General features: G+C 34.5%; 1 protein-coding gene across 1 annotated transcript in view; it reads left to right on the top strand.

The window, feature by feature from the left end:
• The window catches only part of PHLPP2 (PH domain and leucine rich repeat protein phosphatase 2), a 60686-nt gene that overhangs the window by 1630 nt on the left and 35035 nt on the right, over positions 1 to 24021 (top strand). Inside the window, exons 2-3 of the mRNA XM_016164464.2 lie at positions 4481 to 4761; positions 13104 to 13237. Of these exons, the coding sequence (XP_016019950.2) occupies positions 4481 to 4761; positions 13104 to 13237 (415 nt within the window). The remainder of the gene's footprint in view (positions 1 to 4480; positions 4762 to 13103; positions 13238 to 24021) is intronic.

Genomic DNA, 24021 nt, shown 5'->3' with positions numbered 1-24021 from the left:
ATCAAAAAAAAAAAAAAAAAAAAAAAACCAACCAGAAGTTCAACCAGCCTGGTTTATCTAGAAATGGCAGGTCTGAGAGATAAATAATGCCCTCTGGCCTACAAGGTAAACAGCTTTAGCTTTTCTTTTTTCATAAGAACTTATTTTGGTGAGGAGAGGAAGAAACTGAGAAATTAGGATCTTTATTGAAAAGTCCTACCTTCAAACACTTCCGGGAAGTGGTCCTGTGTATCACTGGTTCCCTGGGGTTCCAATCTGGGGACCATTTGATTTCAGAAATTGATTATAGTGCTGAGCTGGTGGTGTGGGAGGCTGACAGTGTTTAAGGCCCTCCGTATTCCTTGCTTTATTGCATATGGTTAATGCTTTAAATAATCCTTGCAAATAAGTGGGATCCGCTATGGAGAATAGGTGCTATGTGTTCTACATACAGAAGTTCCCTGAAATAGCTGAGTGGTTGAATTTTGTGCCAAGTGAAACTGGAAAAGAATGTATAAGTAGAAGACTTTCTGAATTGGAAGGAAAGTCATAATCTACATGTTATTCTCTGAAGACCCTTTGGAAAAGGCGTATTCTTTTTTTTGTAACTCTTAGACAGATCTTCATAGAAAGGTTAATATAACTAAGCAAGTATAATTTAGCCAGATTAGATCTAGGTCCATCTGTATGGAGTATTGGAAAATTTGATTCAAAATCTGTCCCTGGATTTATTTAGCCAATTGCTATTTAGAATGTACCCTTTGTAGTTGTAGTTGGAAAATAGGTATGATATTTTTAATACTCTTAAGATAATTGGAGTACCTTTGAAGCATAAATTTTCTAGATGTTTCCTCCAGTTTTAGGATTTTTTTTTTTTACTGTGGAAGAAAGGAGGTTACAACTAATCTAGTCAGTGAATGTGATGAGATTTGTTTTTTTTTTCAATAATAGTTTTAAGTTTTGATTAAAATAATGTATTTTGATTTTTAAATGTATATGGTTTTAAAAAATGAATTAATTCCAAAAAGATTTTAATGAACTGAAATAGTCTTCCTCTCCTATCTCATCCCATCCCTTCCAAAATATACCTTAAAATGTATATTTGTAGAGATGAGCCCATATTATTTTAAAGTTTGAATGCAGGAATGTATTTCCTCCCTTAGGATATTTTACATTCTAATAGTGCTCATTAAGTATGGACAGTTACTTTACCAGACTTTTTTTTTTTTACCATGCATATCTTAGAGTTAATTGTATGTGGGCCTTTAATAGTTTATCACCTTTGAAATGTTCACAACCCTCACATTTTATCTTTATTTTTATAGAGTTAAAAGCATAAAACTAAAGTGAGTATTTAACTCATGGCTTACTCTAAAAACTTTTGCTTTCTGGAGATATCTTTAAATCTTAAATGTGCTCTATATATACTTGTTTGATGTGAGAGGTGATTAGAGTAGTGTTCCCTTATAGATTAGTTTGTCAACAGTTCTTATATAAAAGTAAGGAGGGGGGGAATAAAATGTTCTCAGCAGAGCATTTCCAGTGGAATAATGATTCTTAAAAGCTGAAAGCATCTCAGAGGATAGTATTGGCCTTTCCAGCAGTTACCTGATGCTGTAGGCAGTGGACGAGAAAGCACTAGGTAATTCAGCAGTGGCTAATAATAGCTAAACAGTCCATCTAGATTTTTGCAAGAAGACCGTGCTTTCTTAGTATCGGGCCTTTTAAATGCTCAGTGATATCCACCAAAGCAGCGGTCCCCAGTCTTTTTAGTATCAGGGACCAGTGCTCATATGACAATCTCCGGTGGAGCTGAGGTGGTGATGCCAGCGCTGGGGAGTGGCTCCAAATACAGATGAAGCTTCACCCGCCTACCACTCACCTTCTATTGTATGGCCCGGTTCTTAACAGACCACAGACCCCTAATAGTCCGTGGCCCTGGGTCAGGGACCCCTATTAAAATTCTAACTCAGCAGTTTATCTTCATAGGGTAGAATTTAGCATCTAGTCAGACAGAGGATACATTCTTTGACCAACAATACATATGTTTCAATAATGTAAAGTTCCTTAAAGAATTTATAGTCTTAAGGGAAATATGTATATACATTAAAAAATGACTTAAAAATCCTCAGAAGAAAAATCATGGATGAACTAATACTTCCTAGGGTCTGTCTTGACTTTTCTAAGATTGAGAAGGTCAGTGAGCCATTATTTGGCCTTAAAAAGTTTTTTTGAAGATTTTTGGTGGTCTTGTGGCATAGTATCTGATTGCTCTTAATGACAGCATAATTTCTCTTCACTCAGTGCAGAACTTATTTGTATAAATATACTGTGTAGAATACTCTTTTCAGATGGATCAGTTAATCTTTCCCAAAGATTAAGAAATAAGGAATATTTAAAATTAACCAGTGAATTATTCAGTGGTTAAAATTATTTAGTGGTACAACTGTGATGGCCCCTGTGTTATAAAATAAGTGCGTAAAAGCCCTTTGATAATTCTGAGATGTTCAGCCTTTAGAAGATGCTCTTGATGAGCAGAGACCTAGTTCACACTTGTTGCAGAGGTTTATCCTACTTATCTAAAGTTAGAATCAGTGATAATCTTCATGGTTTTGAATAGCTATACTCAGATGCCTAAGATCTGAATAGCTATCCTCAAATCCCTAAAATGACCAATTTATCTATGTTATCCTCAACTTAAAACAATGAAGCCATTCTCACTCTTGTTTTATTTCCTTTTCCTTTCTTTACCACCTTTACAAATTGAATTTTAGGTGCTATAATTATCCTAAAATGTTAACCTCAGTAAATATAACAGTAGTATTTGCTTTATTTATAGGTAGTTCTGTTTCCCAATGAAGAATAAGTAACAGAAGTATTTTGTTTACTTTTTGGTTGGTTTGGAGAAAAGATTGTAGAGTTCTCTATGAAAATGGAGATTACTCCCACCCCCAAGTTTGTTTAACTTCTTGCCAGAGCTAATTGGGAAAACGTACAGACCCAGAATAAATTTCTGTGATGTCAACTGAGTTCTGGATGAATATCTGTGCCACCCAGGTGTTAAGGCACTATAATAGATTTGTAATGTAGAATAGAGGAAGAAATATCAAATAAATAGTTAAACCCCATTGCGATCAATTTAGTAATAGAAGTATGTTCAAGGGGGAGAAGTTCTGTTGAGGAGAGAGTAGTCATTAATTCTTTCTAGGTAGAAGGAGAAAAATGGGGATGAGAGACATGGATAATTCCATACAGAACATAGAGAGGGTCACATCTGAGCAGTTTTGAAGAATGACTAGACAGGTGGATAAGATGGAGAAGGACATTTCAGATGAGTCACAGAATTGTGGAATAGCTGGTGTGTTTGGAGAGTAAGTAGTTGGATTGACTGAAACAGAGTGAAAGGCAATGGGGCATGACCCTGGAGAGGTAGGTCAGTGTAATTGTTAGTGGAAATTTCTTGTTTATTAAAACAGAAATGGCTCATTATAAAAATAGAGCAGGTAAGTATTTAGAATCTTGTTATAGTGCTATAGCAGTTGTTTTTGCTTTGAGATAATGTGACCTCACAATGTGTATGAATTTCATATGGCAAAATTATCAAATGCAACAATAATTTTTTTTGGAACACGACGAGAATGGAAAGAATAGTTGTTCAATATTGTGATGATTTTGTATTCGCTTATGTGGGATATGAGGCAGAGAGAGAATCAGGACCCTGAAGAAGCTTTCAATTTGCATATAGAGACATGTACAGAAATGTTTATTGCAGCATTGTTTCCAACAGTGAAAAATTAGAAACAAACTAAATGCCATCAGTAGAAGAATGGATAAATTTCATTGCATTCAAAAATGGAATATTACTCATTTGAAGGAGCCGTCTCACTCTTGTTTTATTGAGTGTATTAACATGGATATATCCCTACAACAACCAGGTTGAAATAAAAATAAAAAAATTACAGAGTGAAACATAAGTATGTTAGGATTTAAAGTTTTAAATCATATGAAACAATACTATATATAGTTTATAGGTATGTATATATATATGGCAAACATATAAAAATGCATAGAATGATAAATACCAGATATAGTAGTGTTTGTTTCTGGGGAGAGGAAGAGGGATGTGGGATTGTGGTGGGGTATCAGGTGGCTTCAGTTGTATATGTAAGAATATGTATTTGTGTGTGTGTGCGTGTGTGTGTGTGTTCTTTAGAATAATGATTGGAACAAAATATGACAAAATTTTAAAATCTGTCTATGTTGGCTAGTAGGTACATGAATGTTTTATTACTAACATTTTTCTGAAAAGATAAGAAAAAGAATGGGTCAGAGAAGATGATAGAGACATGAACAGCTAGCTGTAAAGAAAACTAAGTTTTTCACGTGAAGAATGGGCATGGCAGATGCAGGTGATTTTAGAGTGGAAAGGTGGGGTGAGGACTGAACATGTCTAACTCAGACATTCTAGCTAGTGATTTCTTTTTCTCTTGGTATTTTTTAGAGAAATATGAAACGCAGCGGGAGCAGAAATTGTTTGAATAGGAGAAGTAGGTTTGGTTCTCGAGAAAGAGACTGGCTGAGAGAAGATGTGAAGAGAGGCTGCGTTTACCTTTATGGAGCAGACACTACCACTGCCACTGCCACCACCACCTCCTCTGCCTCCTCCTCCTCCTCCTCCGACTTACATCTTGTCCTTTGCACAGTAGAGACACCAGCTTCAGAAATATGTGCTGGAGAGGGAAGGGAGAGTCTTTATTTACAGCTTCATGGAGACCTGGTCAGGTGAGGTCTAGTCTTACCACTCTAATTCTACTGCAGTGTAAGTAATATGTGTTTCTGCATGGAAGTGGATTTTAGGGTTTTAATTGTGCTGGAGCTGATAGTGATTATGGACTCTCTCGGCTTGAAAAAAGATTTGTCCTTAGAATGCTGATGTTATGATTCTTAAATTTAAAAACTATCAGTGAAGGAAAATTTACTTAATTTGGATTACACAGTAGGTCGTATATCTAAATTAAAATAAATATTTTAAAACTTTTTAAAGGTAATATATAAATAGGACAGAATTGAAATATATAAAAGGAAATAGAGTGAGGAGTATATATATTCATGCATGAGTACGTGTCTCTATATAAATTTTAAAACTAATGATGCTCTATGTAACACATCCTTGATTTAATATTAGAGATCTTTCTATATTAATATTTATTTAGTTTTCATTTATTTAATGGCTGCATAGTATTCCATTTCGCGAGTGTACCGTAATTTTAGCCAATTGCTAATTAACATACATTGAGATCGTTGCCAGATTTTTACTTCTGCAAGCAGTGCTGCAGTGAGTATCCTTGTACCTGTGGTAGTTCTCCTATGTGGAAAAACTGGAAGTGGAATTGCTGGCTCAAAGGACATCAGCATTTACAGTTTTGACAGATATTGTCAAATTCCTCTTCATAGAAGTTATACTTCAATGAATAACACAAAAGTATACCTGTTTCCCCCTTTCTCCAGAACATGTATTAAATTTTATATAGAAATATGTGTATACTTATGCATGAGCACATACTTGCTTATGAATAGAAATGATTGTCAGCAGTTTTTAAATTAGGATATTGTAAAGTCAGCATTTGAAGGATAAATCCTTTTTCAAATCTAGTGACTTAAATTTTTGCAAATCTCATTGGCATTTTGTTATTTTGTCCTTTGAACTGTCTTTTAATTGGTGAAGTTGGGCGTATTTTTATGTTTAAAATCTATTTTCTTTAAAATTTTTTATATAAACATGAAGAAAAGTATTCTCATTGTAGTCCTATACCATGCATATGAACTCTTTGATTCAGCTTTAGAAAAAAAATTACTGTTTTTTTAGTCAGATGTCAAGTAAGAGCTCCTTATTTTCTCTCCTCTCCCTTCCCTGTGACAAATAACTGTTTTGAAACAGAATTCAAAGCTGTGGATTCAGTACTGCTGAAAGTGAGAAAGGAAGCTCCCACTTACACCTAAAACGTGGTAATAATAGTAACACCTTTAGCTGAGCTAAACATTGGTGTCCTTTTGAAAGTCTAAACTAAGGTTTATTATGTGTTCCTTTTAGGATTTGGACTAATTCTTCAAACACTAGATTAGCATTTGAATGTTTTCCTTGTTCAATCAGTTAACTACATTTTCTAAATCCATTTGTAAAACGAAAGGATCAGACTGGGTGATCCTTGGGCTTTTCTAAATCTTAACACTGATTCCGATCTAATTTTATCAGGTGGAAAGCTTTGACCTACATATAGCTGATGGAGTTGATGTATTTAAAGATAAGACTTACTCATTTGTTTACTAGTGTGTATGTATATAAAGATATTAAAAATGTGGAGAAACCGCCCTGAATTGGGCTGCTACTACTAGTTTTGAAGTTAGTTAAGAATCCAAATGTGATGTAATTTACTTTCGTCAATCTAAATTACTTAAAATGGAGAGTTTGTCTTTTTTTTTTTTTTTTTTTGCTCTGTGGCCTTGATAATTTTGTAATAAAATAGCTCTTTGAAGATATAAGTGATTCAGTAATAATGAAAACACGATTGAACTGTGGTTTGAAAAGTGAATATATTTCCATTGCTGAAATAGGAGCTCAGAAAGTCTCCCCCGGCCAAAGGATGATAATGATGATAGATTTTAGCTAATATTAAATGCTTGCTTTTGTTTGTCACTGCGCTCAGTGCTCTACACACGTTTTCTCATTAAATCTTCACAACTCCAAGGGAGGCAATATGTCATTCCTTTCATGTGAGGAAAATTGAGGCATTGTGCGATGTCCGGTAACCTGTTCAAAATTAGCCAGGCACTGCCAGGCAGTTGGAATACCTAAACCATTCAAGGTGGATGGTAGACTTTGTTCAGAGTAAAGGCCCTCCCAGATAGCAACTGGCTCGGTGTCCCTTACTCGGTTTCACTATTTAATCATACTTATTTAAAGATCTTTTTTAGCTGTCTTACTCAGCTGTTAATTGCTTGAGTTCAGTCTTATCTAATCAGAGAAATAGGTACTTTCTTTATGATAGCCCTTTATAAGATAGTCAACAATCTAAGGCATTATCTTCCTTCTTTTCTGTATTTTTATTTAGTTTTATTTTTTGCTGCTTACCCAAGTGTGATAAGTACTCATTGTAGAAAATTTGGAAAAATGAAAAAGTGTGATGAGAAATAATAATAATTTTCAGTGCTTAAGCATTTTATAGATTACCCCATTTAATTCTCACAGTGGACTTGTGAGGAAAATATTATTCTCATTTTATAAAAGAGGAAAATAAGGCTTTAAAAGGTTAAGCATCTCACCTAAGATCCCTGAGCATAAGTGATGGAGCTAGAATTGAACTCTGGCGTTCTGAGACCGGATTCATATATTGCCTCCCCATAGTAACTAACAGTTTTTCCCTTGATCTTTTTTGAAGTGAGTGTGTGTATAACTTTTTAAAATTCCACATTTGAGACCATACCACATATTCAATTTTATTTACTGCCTACTTTATTTCCTTGTGTCATTAAAAATTCCTTAAACACTAGTTTTAATCACTACAGAATATTCCATTTTATGGAGATACTGTAACTTGTTTAAAAATTGAGAAATAATATGCAATGATGGTTTAAAGTTTGGATTCTGGAACGAGAGTGAATTTAAGTCCTGGCTCTGACGGTTCTTATGTAAGTTACATAATGTTCTGGTCCTTAGTTTACTAATCTGTAAAGTGGAAGATGAATAGTATTTACATTATAGAGTTGTCTTGAGGATTAAATTAATTAGACATGTTATGAAGATTAAATGAGCTAATGCTTATAAAGCAGTGTTTCTCAAACTCTTTTGTCACCTGGGGAGCTTGTTAAAGTACGGATTCTAATTCAGTAGGTCTGGGGTGGGGCCTGAGATTCTGCATTAAGCTCCTAAGTGATGTGCTATACTTTGCATAGCAGGGAAATAAAGTACTTAGAATGATGTCTGGCACCTGTAAATATCCAATAAATATTACCTGTTTGGGTTGTTTCAAATCATTCAACTCAGAAGTAGTGTTGTGATGACGAAACCTTTGCCCGTAAAGCTGTACAGTGTTGATTTTCCTGGGCTAGGTCCTAGAAATGGAATTGCTAGGACTAAAATTATACCATGTGTTTTCCAAATCATCCATGACTTCCTTCTTTTGTGTTCTCTTTTTTAGTTATGGACTTGTCACATAAGTAAAACTGAAGGATTACTAGTTTATAGAATTTTGGCATTTGAAGGAACCTAAGAGATTAGACCATCTTCTAGGGAAACAAAGTCTACCCCACCTATCAACCCTTATACCCCCTGCGCAATCTGTGAGGTCAACCAAGGGCTGCCTCGCCTAAAAACAAACAAACAAACAAATAAATAAATAAATAAAAGTGTGATGGAAAATCTTGTTTTGGGATACATACTGAACTGATTATCACTGAGGAAAGTAAAGAGTTTGTGTGTTGCTTTATATTTCTGTGTTATTTTAAAACTTTAGAAGAATGTGTTATATGTTAATTTGTTTTTATTAAACTTTTTTTGTTTTCACATTTTCAGACTTCTGAAATCGTCTTGTATCTTAAAGTTGTTGTTGGGTCATAGTTTAATTGGCAGTGTTTTTTCTTAATGGTTATTACACTGTTATCTGGTTTATTGCAATATGATTCTGATACTGACCACCCAGAATTTGCATAGACTTCACAGGTTAAAGGACATAGTCCTCAGTAAGACTGCCCTTCCTACAGATTCCAGCCCCACTTTTGACCAACTGGATACAAATTTAAGGGTTCCTATGATCCCTTCAGTTTCAGTAATTCACTAGAATGACTCACAGAACTCAAGAAAGCATTATACTTATAATTACAGTCTTAGTATAAAGGATGCAAATCAGGACCAGCCAAATGAAGAGACACCTATGGGTCCTGAATGTGGAACTTATATACCTTCTCCCCATGTCACCTACTACATCAATGTGTTCACCTACCAGGAAGCACCACAGAACTTTGGTACAGAATTTTTCTTGGGGTTTCATTGGTTGGTTTAATTGATTGAATCACTGACCAAGTGCTTGAACAGTCTCCATCCCTCTCTCCTCCCCCAAGGTTGAGCTGTCTCCAAGACCCAGCCCAGCTCCCCACGTCCTTGGTCTTTCTGGTCGCCATCTGTATCCTGAGTCATTTCATCTCTTATCATAAACTCAAGGGTTATCCAAGAGGCTCTTGAATAACTAAAACACTCTCATCACTCAGGAGATTCCAAGGATTTAGAATCTTCCTGCCATGAATCAGGGACAAGACTAGTATAATTCTTTATTATACAACAATGCATAAAAAATAGCATATTTTTCAAATGATGGTGTATTAGACTTAATGAAATATAGTAATTTTATAACAACTCTTTAGGTTCCTTAGTGAGTTGTGTTCTGCATTAATTATTTTAACTATGTAAAATAATGCAGTTTTCTTAAAGGAAGATAGGCTTTATAATGAAACCAGCACAGGTTCAAACCTTGATGCCATTCTGTACTAATCGTGTGACTCTCTGAACCTCATTTTTCTCATTTGCAAAATAGGTATAGCTTTGTAAAATGTAAAGCACTTCCCATTTAGCATCAGGCCTGGAGTAGACATTAATTGAGGTAGTATTATTGTTGTTTGTGTTATTATCTGTATTGTTAATATTAACATTTATAGATTTTACTTTTATAGATGGCCAGGGGGTTGAGTTTTAATTTGAATTTGTGGGAGAGAATGCTGCTGTGCTTTGTTAGGGTCTTTGATATAATGTATATTCTCTTTGTTAGGTTTTAATGTGCACCTTTGCCTCTTGCTATTAACTATAATTCACGTGAAGTGATTCTGATACTTGAAATGTACTCTCTCTTACGTGTATCTTAACTCTGGGCACCATTTAGAATAACTGTTGTCTACTACTTTTGGCTAAGAGCTATAAACCACTGTTGATAGCATTACTGTACTGGTTGGCTAGTTTGGAGAGAAATAATCATATCAGATGTATTCAGATTTATAAGGACATAATAGCTCCTAGAAGACTTAAATGCAAACTGAAACTATTATAGTAGTCTTATTATTGTCCTTAAAGCAGTTAGTAGAAGTATTTCAAATGCTGAATGGAACTTAACACTGCCAACATTACTCTTCCCTACACCTGCTTTGCTGTACATACTTTTCCTTTGATTTGTGCGGTTTCACAAATAGCTAATTACCAGCCTGTTAAACTTTTGGAACTTTGAAACACAAAATTGAACTGTAAGCATATTAAAGCATTTCCCTTCCCCATAAGCATTTCTTTACTCTCTTAAGCAGAGGAATATGAGTAAATAGAATTAGTCCCTCATTTTACTTGTCTTTACAGTTCTTGAGATATTTCTTATTTACTCATTTATGCTAAATTAGTAAGAGCAGATGTGGAAATTCTCTTGATTTTTTTTCCTTCCATGAGGGAAAATATGTTCTTAAGGTAGAACTATATAAACAGGGTTTCAACGTGTACAGAACCTTTTTAGGAAAGGAAATTTGATCACGTAAAATATTTCAGGATTTGAATGTTCCCATTTCTCTTGGTTTTCTAGAGAGAAATTGAAAAATCGAGCTAATAAGATTTAACCTGAAAGTATTATTTCTTGGTCCTGAATTTGTGATCATTATATGGAATTATTATATTTGAATACATTTAACTCTGTATCCAAAAATGATAGCAGGTTTCAAGTAGGATTTGCATTATGTTAGGAAGATATCTTGGATATCTCAGGCTCTTGAGTTCTAAGACTCTAAAGATCATCTGGCCCAACTTGATTATAGGAGTCTCTTCTAAAATATCAGTGACAGATGGTTCTCTAGCTATGTGAGCTATTTTGAGAGGCAGTCTGTTTCATTATTGGGCATCTCTAATTATTAAGGTTCTCCCTCATTTTTAATCTAAGTTTACTCATGCAACAACTTCTCATTGCTCCTAGTCCCATTCTTTGCAGCAATCCAGAGTAAGTCTAATCCTTTTGACATTGAAAGATAACTCTTTATGCCCTTGGTCTCCTTGTCTTCAGGATAATCCTTCAGTCAGTCTTCACATTACATGGCTAATTGACCCTTCCAAGATGCAGTTTATTAGAATTCCCTCTTAAAATGCATCCTTCTTAGAAGACTTCTACTGTTGTCTGGGGAAAATGCCTAATATTATCATAGCCCCTTATGAATATTTATTTGACTAGAGAGTAATTATAACCGATGTTTTTATTCTGAAAAGTTTGTTCTTTGTTTCTTTTAAATTCAGTATTTATAGGTCTTTGTAGGCTTTTAATTCTTTGATCATTCCCCATGTAGTAGTGCTGAGTTTGTGGAAGCTACAAACTGAGCAGTCAGGATAGGCCAGGTGGTTGTTTTATTTATTTATTTTTGTACTCATCGGTATGATTTGTACTCCTAACTTGGTATGATTTGTACTCCTAACTTATCATTTTGTTATAGTTGTTTATATTCAGCTTTGTAGCATTCCCATTTCATGTTATTTTTTACTTAGATCTTACTGCCAACAGTATTTTCTAGTCCTTTAGCCACAGAACACAGATATTCTTTTTGTCTTTTTGCTGTATTGTGTTTCTTCTAATTAATATAATTTTTAAGTTTTCTAAACAGAATCCTTTTAAGACATAAATGCTAATGTTCTTCAAAACCTTTGAATGCACATAGACTTTCCTAAACTTGTTGTTTCAGATGAGGAGATAATTCTGTTTTTATTCTAATTAAAATTTGGTTGCAATCATAAGAACGTTTTGAATAATAATTGTTAATATGCTGTTGAACACTACTACATGCAAGATATTTCACTAAACACTACACTCTACATATGGTCTTCTTGTAAGAAAGTAAATAAATTTAATAACAGTTCCATGAGTTAGGTACTATTGTTATTCCCCTTACACTGGTGAGGAGTTTAAAACAGTGAGGTGAAACAGCTTGTCCAAGGACATGTAGTTGATAAGGCAGAACTGAGACACAAACCCAGCAGTCTGACTTTTGGAGCCTGTACTCTTAGCCACTGTGTTTATAACTCTGCTTTCTGATGAAAGAATTGTAAAAGCTATCCACTGTAATTATGGATGTAACCTCTTATAAAAACACATTGATCATTTTTGTTTTTTAAATATTTTTAAGTAATTTAAATCTGTGATTTAAAATATGCAATGTCACTAGAGGCCAGAATTGATCACTAGACATTCTGATTTTACTTTAGCTTTCAGTCAGCACCATGTGGTAGAATGATTTCTGGGGAATTATTGGGCCATACATTCTTAATTTTTATGGAAGAATCATCAGTAAAGCCCATGAAAATGTATAGTACCTAGGACATAGTAGGCAACCCAAAGTCTGCATCTCTAATTATGTGGGCAGCTTAAATGAAATCAGATATAAAAGTATAATCTTATATTTCATAATTTTACTGCCTTTAAGTTTGGAGCAGAGGTTCTCAAAGGATCTTTGAGGTCCCTGAGATTCTTGGAAGAGGTATGTGAGGTCAAAACTATTTCGTAATAATATTATGGCATTGATTTTTTTTTTTTTTTTTTTTTTTTGCTGTCAGTCTCTCATGCTTGTACAGTGGATTTTTCTGAGGCTAAATAGCATATTATCACAAGAGATTGAATGTAGAAGCAGATCTGAGAATCTAGCTGTTTTCCATTCAATCAGCTAGTAAAGAGATTTACAGAAAGGTAAAACAGTGCCATTGTCCTTTCTAAAGTTGTTTTATGTCGCAAAGTATATTTTTCAAAAAGTGCTGTTTATGTTAACATCATTGGTTTATTATTATTGTTTAAAAATGAATAAATGTTTGGAAATCCTTAACTTTAGTTTCTAATTTGGTAAATATCAATAGATACATCCTATGTAATCAAAAGCTCTTTGGGGTCCTCCAAGACTATAGAGGAATCCTGAGACCAAAAATTTTGAGCACCACTTATTTAGATTAGTTATATCATGTGTATTAAAGAAAATCTTGATATAGAAGTAAAAATCTAGAGCATATTAAAAGAAAATAAATTAAATGAAGCATTTGTATTACTTACTAATAGTTTTCTTTTGAATTGTGCAAACAGGAGGCTGGAGCCGACTGAACGACCTCTTCAGATTGTTTATGATTACTTATCCAGGCTGGGATATGACGATCCTGTGCGCATACAGGATGAGGCAACAAATCCTGACCTTGGCTGTATGCTTCGATTTTATGGTGGTAAGAATTTATCAGTGGCTTTATGAACATGTCAGCTACTTTTCAGTTGATCGTTTGTGCCCCTATCTGTCTTCAGCTTTTTAAAAGTATTTTATCAAAAGCTATTTTTAAGCCAGTTAACTAATGTAGTTAAAAAATAATAAAAACAAGAGGTAGGGTGGTTAAGGGAAGGCTTAGAAGTAGTAGCCAAAAACATCTTCCCTTTTTATTTTTATTCTTTTTGTTCTGGTGTTTTCCTGACTTAGTAGATTATATTATACTTTAGTCAGAAGCTTGATCAGATAGATCATGCTTTAATATTAGTTCTAATTTCAAGTTTCTTATAAAGCCCAAGATTTTCTGGGTAGTTCAATAATGTTGAGAAGTAGGTAGTCGTTATCATATACAGCTTAACTTTTAATGAAAATACCTATGAAATGTGTCTTTCGTATTTAGTGGGCTTTAAATCTAGGGTTTTTTACTTTCTCTTCTCTTTTGGTGCATTTTTCCCCGTACCAACTCTTGTTTTTTGTTTTTTGTTTTCCTTTTTGGAAGAGGGTCCTTTGGCAGAGAGTGTAGAAAGAATTCAACACACACACCAGAGTTAGAGTTAAAGGGAAAGTTCATTAGAAAAGACAGAGGGTGGTCTTCTCTCAGAGGCAGAGAGTTAGAGGGACCACCTACCAACTGTTTTTCAAATGATAACTTCAATAATGAAGTTAGAGTTATTAAAATCAAATGCTTTTTGAATATTACTTTCCAAATATACATAGTCTACAAATGCCACTACTGCATACCATTTATTGAATGTTTTTATGCTTATGAGTTACCATATTTACTTTACGAGTTACCAAATTTACTCATTACAACCACCTTATGCATTAGGAACTATTAGCTCGTTTTAAAGATGAGAAAACTGAGAGAAGTTAAATAACTTGTTCAGGGTCATACAATTAGAGCTATTTAACACCTAACAGTTTTGAATTAACATGACTCATTTATTAAACAGTTGAACTAAGAACTCAATTATTAGTTTATGTAGACATTACCATTGACTAGGATTCCCTGCTCTCATTCCTCAAATTATTGACTTATTCTTTGCTTCTTGATAGAACTCTTGTGAGATAATGCCACAAGCCAGTTTTATTAAATGCACTTCACAAAAGGTTTTATTTATAATTTTTCATCTCAGCAGTATTTTATGACATGTTCCTTAAAAGTCGGTTTTGTTTTATTTCCATTAATCTTTCTCTTTTGCTAGTGCATAGAAGGAGAATAGTTGCTAGGTGGAAGTTAAATCTGAGAAGAATCTTTAAGACTAATTTGAGGAACACCACCTCTCTGTCACTCCTAAAACTTGGTTTTAAAAACAGCAACGTGGAACAGAAACATTCTCCTTATCTGAATGTGGTTGAATGCGAGTTCTTCGTTATATGTTTTCATTCTAGGTTGAAAGTGGAGCCTTAAAATGCCTGCAAGCTCCTTTTTAACCACTGAGATTGCATTTGCATTATATCGCACAGTTGTTTGCATTGGTTCCATTAATTTTTCTACCACAACCTCAAAAGTTATAACATTCCCAAGATCATAATATACCCTTAAGAGGATATATCCAGTAGAGTATAAAAGAGTACTAGTTTGTAGTACTTATTATATTTTTTTTTTTTGGGGGGGGGGGAGTCTTTAATAGAGAACATTTCCAAAAGTGAACTCTATTAGTTTAGAGCAGCTTTTATAATTTGAGTGAGAAAATTATGTTTGGGAAAGAGATTTTTAAAACATTTTTAAAAGAGGCAATATATGAAAATGGCACCAAAACAAGGTAAAAATATATCTATAGATAAGTGTACTGGTTATCTATTGGCCGTGTAACAAATTGCCTCAAAATTTAGTGAATTAAAATGATAATAAATATTATCTCACACAATTTCTTAGGGTCAGAAATCCAGGGGTAATTTAGCTGGATGGTTCTGGCTTGACTCTCTTGGAATTGTAGTCACTCTGTTGGTTGAATCAGTAGTCAGTCATCTGAAGGCTTGAGTGGGGCTGGAAGATTCACTTCTAACATGGCTCACTCATATGGCTGTTGGTAGAAAGTCTCAGTTCCTCATCTGGAGGTCTCCAGCTTTGGGGAGATCTCAGTTCCTTGCTGTGTGGACCTCGCTAGCGGACTGCCTAAGTGTCTTTATGACGTGGTAGCTAGTTTCTCCAAGTGATAAGACAGACACACACGTGCGTGCCTCTGTGTTTTTTATGACCTAGCCTCATAAGTCACCATCATTTTTACCACTTTCTGTTTATTAGAAGTGAGTCACCAACTATAGCTGACACTATAAAGAGGAGTTAGGCCTCACGTTTTGAAGAGAGGGGTATTAGAGAGTTTATGGACATATCTTAAAACCATCACAAAAAGTCTGCTACCCTCTCACCTTGCTCCTCCAACCACCCAGTTTCTGAATCCAGAAACAACCACTGTTAACAGAAACAAAGATATTTTTGAAGTGTTTTCTTTGAAACAAATAGCTTAGTAATCAGTTTTAAGTATTTCATGTATAGAGTCTTTAGTGAATTAGTTTAGTTAAAATATAGTTTTAATGAGGCCAGGGTCTTAAGGGCTTAAGTTCAAACCAATTACTACTGCTGTGGTTGCTGGATATAAAAGGTACCTCATGCTCCAAGCAGCCATTATACAAATGCTAGTTATCAGTCTTCCTGGAGAGAGTACTGGGGGAAAAGTGAGTGGAATGACTGGCTCAGTGCAAATTCGTGATGTAAAAGCTGTGGAAATGACATATTTGACTAAAGATGAGTGGGTAGCATGATCGATCATGGAGATTAAGAGCACAATTATCAACTCTGTACATGTTTATGAGGAAATGGAGTCCAGAAGGTGTGATTTGCTAATGAAGTTGTCATTCTGGGACTGTATAGCTTAGGTAGTGTAACTCCCATCTCGAGCATTTCTTCCTGCACCATATTCCTTGCACACATTTGTTTAGGACAGTTTAGTCCAAAGAGTATAAACACAAATAAAAGAAGCCAGATACAAAAGAATCACATACTATGTTTCCATTCATTTAAAGTTCAAAAACAGGCAGAACTCAGCCCTATGGTTCAGAGATGTGTGGCAGTACTACTATCTGTCCATCACGATCTGTTCTTTCCTTCTTCTGTAATAATGGAATTGTCATTGGGTACATGGCTGCCCAGCTACACCTCAGTTCTCAGCCTTTCTTGCAGTTAGGTGTGCACATGTGACAAAATTTTCTTCAGTGCTGGAGAGTGGAATTGTTGTGTGCCACTTCTATGTCTGGTTCCTAAAACTTCCCATGCATGCTTCTCTGTCCTCTTCTGTAGACTAGGATGGCAGTCATCGGAGCAGTATTTGAAGTCACATGCTGAGAGTGGCAGAGCCACCATCAGCCTGTGATTCTTGACAGTGTTGACCCCTGGCAACCTGCAATGCCCACCCTAACAGAGAGTTAAATTTTTGTTGTGTTTGAGCCATTGTATTCTTTTTGTTATGGTAGTTTATCCTGCTGTAATTAATATAGGATGCATACATAAGTGGTAAAAATATAAAAGAAACAAGGAAATGATTAGTATAAAAGTCAGGAGAGTGGCTGACCTCTAGAATGGAGGGAGGACGTGATTCCTATAAGGAGAATTTTTGCATCAGTACATATTTGTATTTTAAATTTTAACCAAATAGTCCTTAAATAGCACAGGTTAGCAATATCGGTGTATTCTTTTATCAGTAGAATTTGAGAGTACATTTCCTTACACCATTGCCAACATCAGATTATTACTGTTAAACTTAATCTTTGCCTCAAATTGCAAAAAAATACTACCTCATGTTAATTGTAAACTTCATTGTTAAACTGTAGGAGTAATATATTAAAAGACACTCCTTTTACTTTTATGTATTATGCATTTCTTAGTTTTATATTATATGCATATTTCACATTTTTAATCCTTTAAAAATTTTTTATTTTTAATTATACAAGTAAAATATAAATATAGTATCATTATTTATAGTGTTTTAAACTTTTAAATCATTCACCTCCCAAGCCCATTCACTGTTTATTAGATAACCACTACTATCAATTTGGTATATACCTGTTCAGAATTTTCTAAATTTCATTCCTATCAATATGTATTGGTGGAAATATATTCTGTTTACATAAATGGTATCATTTGATATTGATCTTCATGGTTTTTAACCCAAAAATATGTTTTGGAGATTTTTCCTTAGCAGTGTTCTATATATATTTCTTTAAATTGCTTAGTATTGAATACCATGTATATATTATAGTTTATGTAACCAGTTCCTTGATGATGTACATTTACATTATTTCCAGTTTTTGACTGTTACAAACAGCATTGTAGTAAAGGCACCCTTTTTGGGCACCTGTGTTTCTTCAAAGTAAATCTCTAAACATAAAATTATTGGATCATTTAAAATATTAATAGTTACTACTGTAGAACAAATGTATATCCCATCAGTATATCAGATTACCTTTTTGCCCACATCTCCTTTTCATATTATCAGCATTTAAAATTTTTACTAATCTGAAGGAAAAATGATGGTCTCAGTGTTTTAATATTTGTTTCTCTGATTACTGGTATGGTTGAATATTGTTTCATAATTTCATTGGATTTTTAGGTTTCTTCTTCTTTGAATTACCCACTGATATTTCTGTTGTTTTTTTTTTTTTCATGTTACTCTAAAGGACTTCTTTATATATTCTGAATATGCATCCTATGAATACTATGTCTGTGGCAAACTTTTTCTCCATTCTGTAACTTGTCTTTTAATTTTGTTGTTTTTTGTGTAGAAGTTTTATTTAGTCATATTTTGTTAATCTTTTCCTTTAATGCATTTACATTCCTAGGTTATAAACATTCTATATTTTTTCCCAGTATTTGTAAAATATGGTATGAGTTAGGGCTTTAACTTTACTTTTTTTCTCTATGGATAGCCAGTTGTCCTAACAGCATTTACAAAATAGCTTATCTTTTTTCTACTGATTTGAAATATCACCTTATTTATAAGTTCCCATACAGGCAGGGGTCTGTTTTTGGACCTTATCCTGTTACCTTGTCCTGTGCTAATACCAAAACTTTTTAAATTAATATACTTATGTGATATATTTTGATAGTTGATAGAGAAATTTCCTATCACTGTTCTCTGAAAAATGAGAGATATCTCTAGAATCAGTGAAATTTTTGTGAGGTAATATTTAGTTTGGTTCTTTAAAAAATTTCAGAATTTCAGTAAGCAGAAAGGAAAAGGAGGATATGAAATGAGAGGTTAGACATTTTAACGCATGTTTTGTGAATCACAGCTAATTTAAGTCCAGATTGTTCTGGGCCTTGAGTGCAATATCAGGAGTTTAGCTTTCATTTGGCAGATGGTAGCAGGACGTGATGGGATCCAAGTGGGCCAGAGAAAGACGAATCTGGCAGCAGTGTGGATAATAATTCAGGTGTGCTTTAGTGCTGTCTGAACTGGGGAATGGGGAGGAATGGGAGACTAAAGGAATAATCAGTAGGAGTTGATGATTGGAAAGGGGAGTTGAGAAAGAGAACACATTTGGGAGAATGACAGGACTTGAGTTATGAGAAAGAGCTAGTTTGCAGGGATGGTGATGACTTGGTTTTAGGCATGTTTAATTTTAAGTGGTGGTAGGTATCCAGTTGGAGATGTCTGCCAGATTGTTGGAAATGTTGAACTAAAGCTTAGCAAATTCAGATCTGGGAATCAGGTATATGGGGATGTTAAAGCTGTGGAAGTTAAGATATCTCAAAAAGAATACTAGTGGGAAAAGGAAGCTTAATGAAGAACTTTCAGTATAATAACTCGCATTTGTTTTATACCCTTACTATGTGTTAAGCACTTTCTGTAGTGCTGAGTACTCTACATACTTCTCATGTTCACCTTACACCCCTATAGGTAGATATTATTATTCCACAGAAGTTGTAACTTGCCCCATTCAAATAGCAGAGCTAGGAAGCAGGTAAATCTGCCTGGTTCTGAATTTCATCCTTTTAACTTCTTAGATATTCCACCCTTTAGTTTTTGGGGAAAGAATTTAGAGGAGTACGAGGAATCCATAAAATGTGAGAAATGGGAAGGACTAAGGATCATCCAATTCAACTCTTTGGTCTTAAACTTGGGAAACTAAGGCCTAAAGATAAAAGAAGATTTACCTGGTCATAAGAGCAGATTGTGGAATTGCTTAGCCACCACTGCTTCTCAGAGCTTTCAACTGAAATACTTCAGATGGCAGTTTTTTGTTGCTGTGTGGGGGGCCTATTGCAAGTTTGAATTTTGTTTTGAGGTTTCCTGTTTTATTCTTTAAATATAAGTAAATATTTCATTTTTGCCCCGCCATATACCAGCCAATATTTAATTATTTGTCTGTTTAACTTTTTATTTCGAGCCAGCTTTAGATTTTTGGAGTAGTTGGAAAGGTAGTGCAGAGAGCTCCTGTACACCTTCGTGCAGTCACTTGAATTGTTGCTACAATATAAATGGTGCTTCAACTTTCTCTGGTTTCTTTCAGAATTTTTTCTTTGTCTTTAATTTTCAACAGCTTGATTATGAAGTGTCTGGGCTTGAATTTCTTTGGGTTTTTCCTTTTAAGGGTTCACTGAACTTCTTGAATCTGTAAGTTTATGTCTTTCACTTGAAAAGTTTTCACCTATTATTTTTTCGAATAATTTTTCAGCATTGCGCTCTTTTTTCTTTCCTTCTGCTTTCATTCCTTAGTTCATTTTTCAGAGTTTTTGGCATGATGTTTAGGATCCCATTCACTCTTGTATACCTCAAAGATGAGCCCAGGAGTTCGTAGACAACTTTATGAGGTTGTTTTCCAGAGTGCCTTTCTCTCTGCAATATCCTGGGGCTTAATTTAACCCGCCTTGTTGGGCACTTCCTGCAGTTGCACCTACACCCCAGGGCCCAGTAGCAGAAGACGGAAGATGCAACAGATTCCCCCCTTCTCTCTTAGGACTGCAAATCTCCTAGTTAGAGAGGGAACTTACCACGAACCACCCTCCCTTCAGAGTTTTAGGTGTCTGTGTCCCCTACCCTTGCAGCCACCCCTGGGCTGGGACTCAAGAAAATGAAGAAAAGCAGGGTGGGGAATGAGGAATTTTCTTCACTCTCTCTGAGTGTTAGGAGACCTCTTTTCTACTCCTCAAGACAGAACTTGTGGGCTATGCCTAGAGCTCTCTGTCTACACCAGTGGCCACTTCTGTGTTTTGGGCTTTTTTGAGCCCTGGCTGGGGAATGTCAGAGAAAGGAAAAAAGCTCACTACCGGTTAGGTGGTATTTCAGATTCTGTTCTTCCCTAATCTGCCTGCTGCTGTTTACTTTTTGGGGTTCTCATATAGCCGCTCTGTGTATTCTGTTCAGGTTTTATAGGTGCATTCAGTGGGAAGAGACAGGGATTATTATTTTAAAGTACTCCATTTTAGTATAGCCCAAATTTAACACTTTTCCTTTATTATTTTCTAGAAGCTTTATTGTTTTTGCCTTTCAATTTATATTCATAGTCTGTTTGTATGACTTCATTTTTTATTCTTTGAGTATCATCATCGTTTCATGGGTTTATATATATTTGTTTCAACTCATTACAGCCATTGGTTTTTTTTGATGCTCAATTTGTCCCATTCCAGCTAGTGGGGATCCCTTTTGTGTTAACCTCTGTGCCCTTCCAGCATGGCTCCAGTAGTCTTTGATGGATTCTGGGCTTTGCAGTAAGTTCTTGCACAACAAAATGTCCTAAGCTTTTTTTTTCATTGTCTGACTCAGAGTAGGGATAGACCATTTTTTAAGGACTCGTGATTCATTTTAATAAAAAAACAATATTTTAGAGATTATATTATTGGCAGTAGAGGTACTTACTGCTACAGGATTACCCTTGATTCTCTTTTTAGAAACTTTTTTAAAATTATAAAAGCAGTCCATTTTCTTTATAGAACATTTGAAAGTATAAATGTACAAGGATATTAAAATTATCCCTATTTTTTCACTTAGAATTTTGGCTTTCGAGATTGGAAAACTAGTTTTTAATTAGAACTATTAGACATTCTAAATACTTTTTAGAAATTCCTCATTCTGTTTTTTATCACTTTCAGAAAATCAGAGACTTGAGGCACTCTGGATGTCTATAAGCGCTCCAAAATTAATAATAAAACAGCACGTTATTTCATATTTAAATAACTTCTAAAACAAAATTGAATGTTCCCTTCCTCCTGAGAGTGGCGGTGGATAGATTTAGGAGTTTTCTCTGTTATAAAATATATAAAGAAATAAGGCCAAGAAAAAGGAGACTCAAATACATCAATTGATTTAACATCTGTTTCATGCAAACTTTAAAAGAGACTGGTTAAGCAATTTGGAAGCATTGTAAACTATAATGAAGTCCCATTTTTATATTATTTTAGCCAACTTTGTAATAGGTGATGCTGTTAACCAGGATAGGGAATACAAAAGTAATGGTAGGTTTGGGGGGAAAATGAGGTTTAAAAAAAAAAAACAGCTTTATTGAAATACAACTCATAATAAAATTCACCCTTTAAAAAGTGTACATACAGTTCAGTGCTATTTAATTTTAGAACGTTTTTATCACCATAAAATGAGACCTTATATCCATTAGTAGTTGTTCCCCTTTCCGCACTTGAATGGCACCTGGCAGCCATGGATCTTTCTGTCTTTGTAGATTTGCTTGTTCTGAATAATTCATAAAAATGGACTCATACATGCATGGCTTTTTGTGGCTGGTGTCTTTTAGCATAATGTTCTCAATGATTATCCATGTTGTAGCAGGTATCAACACTTCATATCTTTTTATAGCTGAATAAAATTCCATTGTATGTATATACCACGTTTTGTTTATACATTCATCAGTTGATGGACATTTGGATTGTTTCTACTTTTTGGCTATTATAAATGCTACTGTGTGCACTTGCGTACTGGATTTTGTGCGGATATATGTTTTTAGTTTTCTTGGATATAGACATAGGAATGGAATGGTTTAACTTTTTGAGGAACTACCAGTCTGTTTTCTAGAGTGGTTGTGCCATTTTATAACCCCACCAGCAATGTATGAGGGTTTTAATTTCTTTACATCCTCATGAATACTTGTAATTGTTTGTCTTTGATTATAAGTCATTGTAGTGGGTATGAACTGGTATATCATTGTGGTTTTGAGCTGCATTTACCTAATAATTAAAGAAATTGAGCACCTTTTCATGTGCTAATTGGCCTTTTGTATATCTTCTTTGAAGAAATATTTACGCAGATCCTTTGTCCATTTTTTAATTGCGTTGTCTTTTTATTGCTGAATTTTCTGACAGTTCTTTATTCTGGATACAAGTCTCTTATGAAATTTATGATTTGCCGATAATTTTCTCCTATTTTGTGAGTTATCTCACTTTCTCGATGGTGTCTGTTGAAACGCAACAGTTTTTTATTTTTTGACGAAGTCTGGTTTATCTATATTTTCTTTGTTGTCACTTGTGCTTTTTGTGTAACTAAGAAACCATTGCCTGAATCTATGGCCACAAGATTTATTCCTATGTTTTCTTCTAAAAGTTTTGTAGTTTTTAGTTTTTACATTTAGGCGTATGATCTGTTTTGAAACTATTCTTTCCCCATTGACTTATCTTGGTACTCTTGTCAAAATCACTTGTCCATAAATGAGGAGGTTCATTTATGAACTCTTAATTCTAGTTCATTATTCTGTGTCTATCCTTATGTCAGTACTGTACTTCATATACAAGCTCTTTGTAGTAAGTTTTGAAATTGGGTAATTTGAGTCCTTTAATTTTGTTCTTTTTCAGGATTGTTTTGGCTGTTCTGAATCCATCACATTTCTATTTGAACTTTATGGTCAGTTTGTCAGTGTCTGCCGTGAAGGCAGCTGGAATTTTGATAGGGATTGCATTGAATCTGTAATCAATTTTGGGAGTTTTGCCATGTTAACAATAGTAGGTCTTCTAGCCCTTGAACCCAAGATGTCTTCACATTTATTTAGGTCTTCTTTAATTTCTTTCAACTGTATTTTGCAGTTTTCAGTGTCAGTTTTGTACCACCGTCATTTATTTTTTTGATGCTATTCTAAATGTAGTTGCTTTCTTAATTTCACTTTTGAATTGTTTATTCCTAGTGCCTAGAAATACCATTGATTTTTTTTTTTTTAATCTTGTGTCCTCCAACCTCGCCGAACTCATTTATCAGTTATAATAGTTTTTTTTGTGTGTGACTTACTTAGGACTTTCTATATATAGGATTATATCATTTGCAAATTGAGATAATTTTACTTTTTTCTTTCCAGTCTGATACTGGTTTTAAATCTGTAAATTTGAGGTGAATGGGTACATCTGTTGAACATGTCTAGCAAGTAGTTGGGTATATGAGATCCAATTGCTAAGTGGGGTAGGAGATAGAACTTTGAGGGCCATTATCAACCTGTGAATCATGCAATTTTGGGGAGTGAAAGCCAGGTAGAAAGAAGGAGAAATGGCTCACCCATATAACTAGTATTAACAAAGTTTCAAAGTTTGAAGTAATCTAGCCTATTTCCTCATATGGAAACACATAGTTAAAAGGGCAAAGTGATGCCCAAAGTTCAATTATGTAATAATCAATTATGTAATAATGGCACATAAGTGCAGCCCAGTTTCCTCAACTTCCAGTTTATTGCTTTTTGCACCATCTCATACTGTTGCTGCTCTTGTTCATGTCTGTGTAGAATTACTTGTCTGTTTTTAGTAGCACTTTAACCAAGAAC

The sequence above is a fragment of the Rousettus aegyptiacus genome, unplaced genomic scaffold (genome assembly GCF_014176215.1).
Source record: "Rousettus aegyptiacus isolate mRouAeg1 unplaced genomic scaffold, mRouAeg1.p scaffold_m13_p_14, whole genome shotgun sequence".
NCBI classification, from domain to species: domain Eukaryota; kingdom Metazoa; phylum Chordata; class Mammalia; order Chiroptera; family Pteropodidae; genus Rousettus; species Rousettus aegyptiacus.
This window is presented reverse-complemented; position numbering and strand designations above follow the sequence as displayed.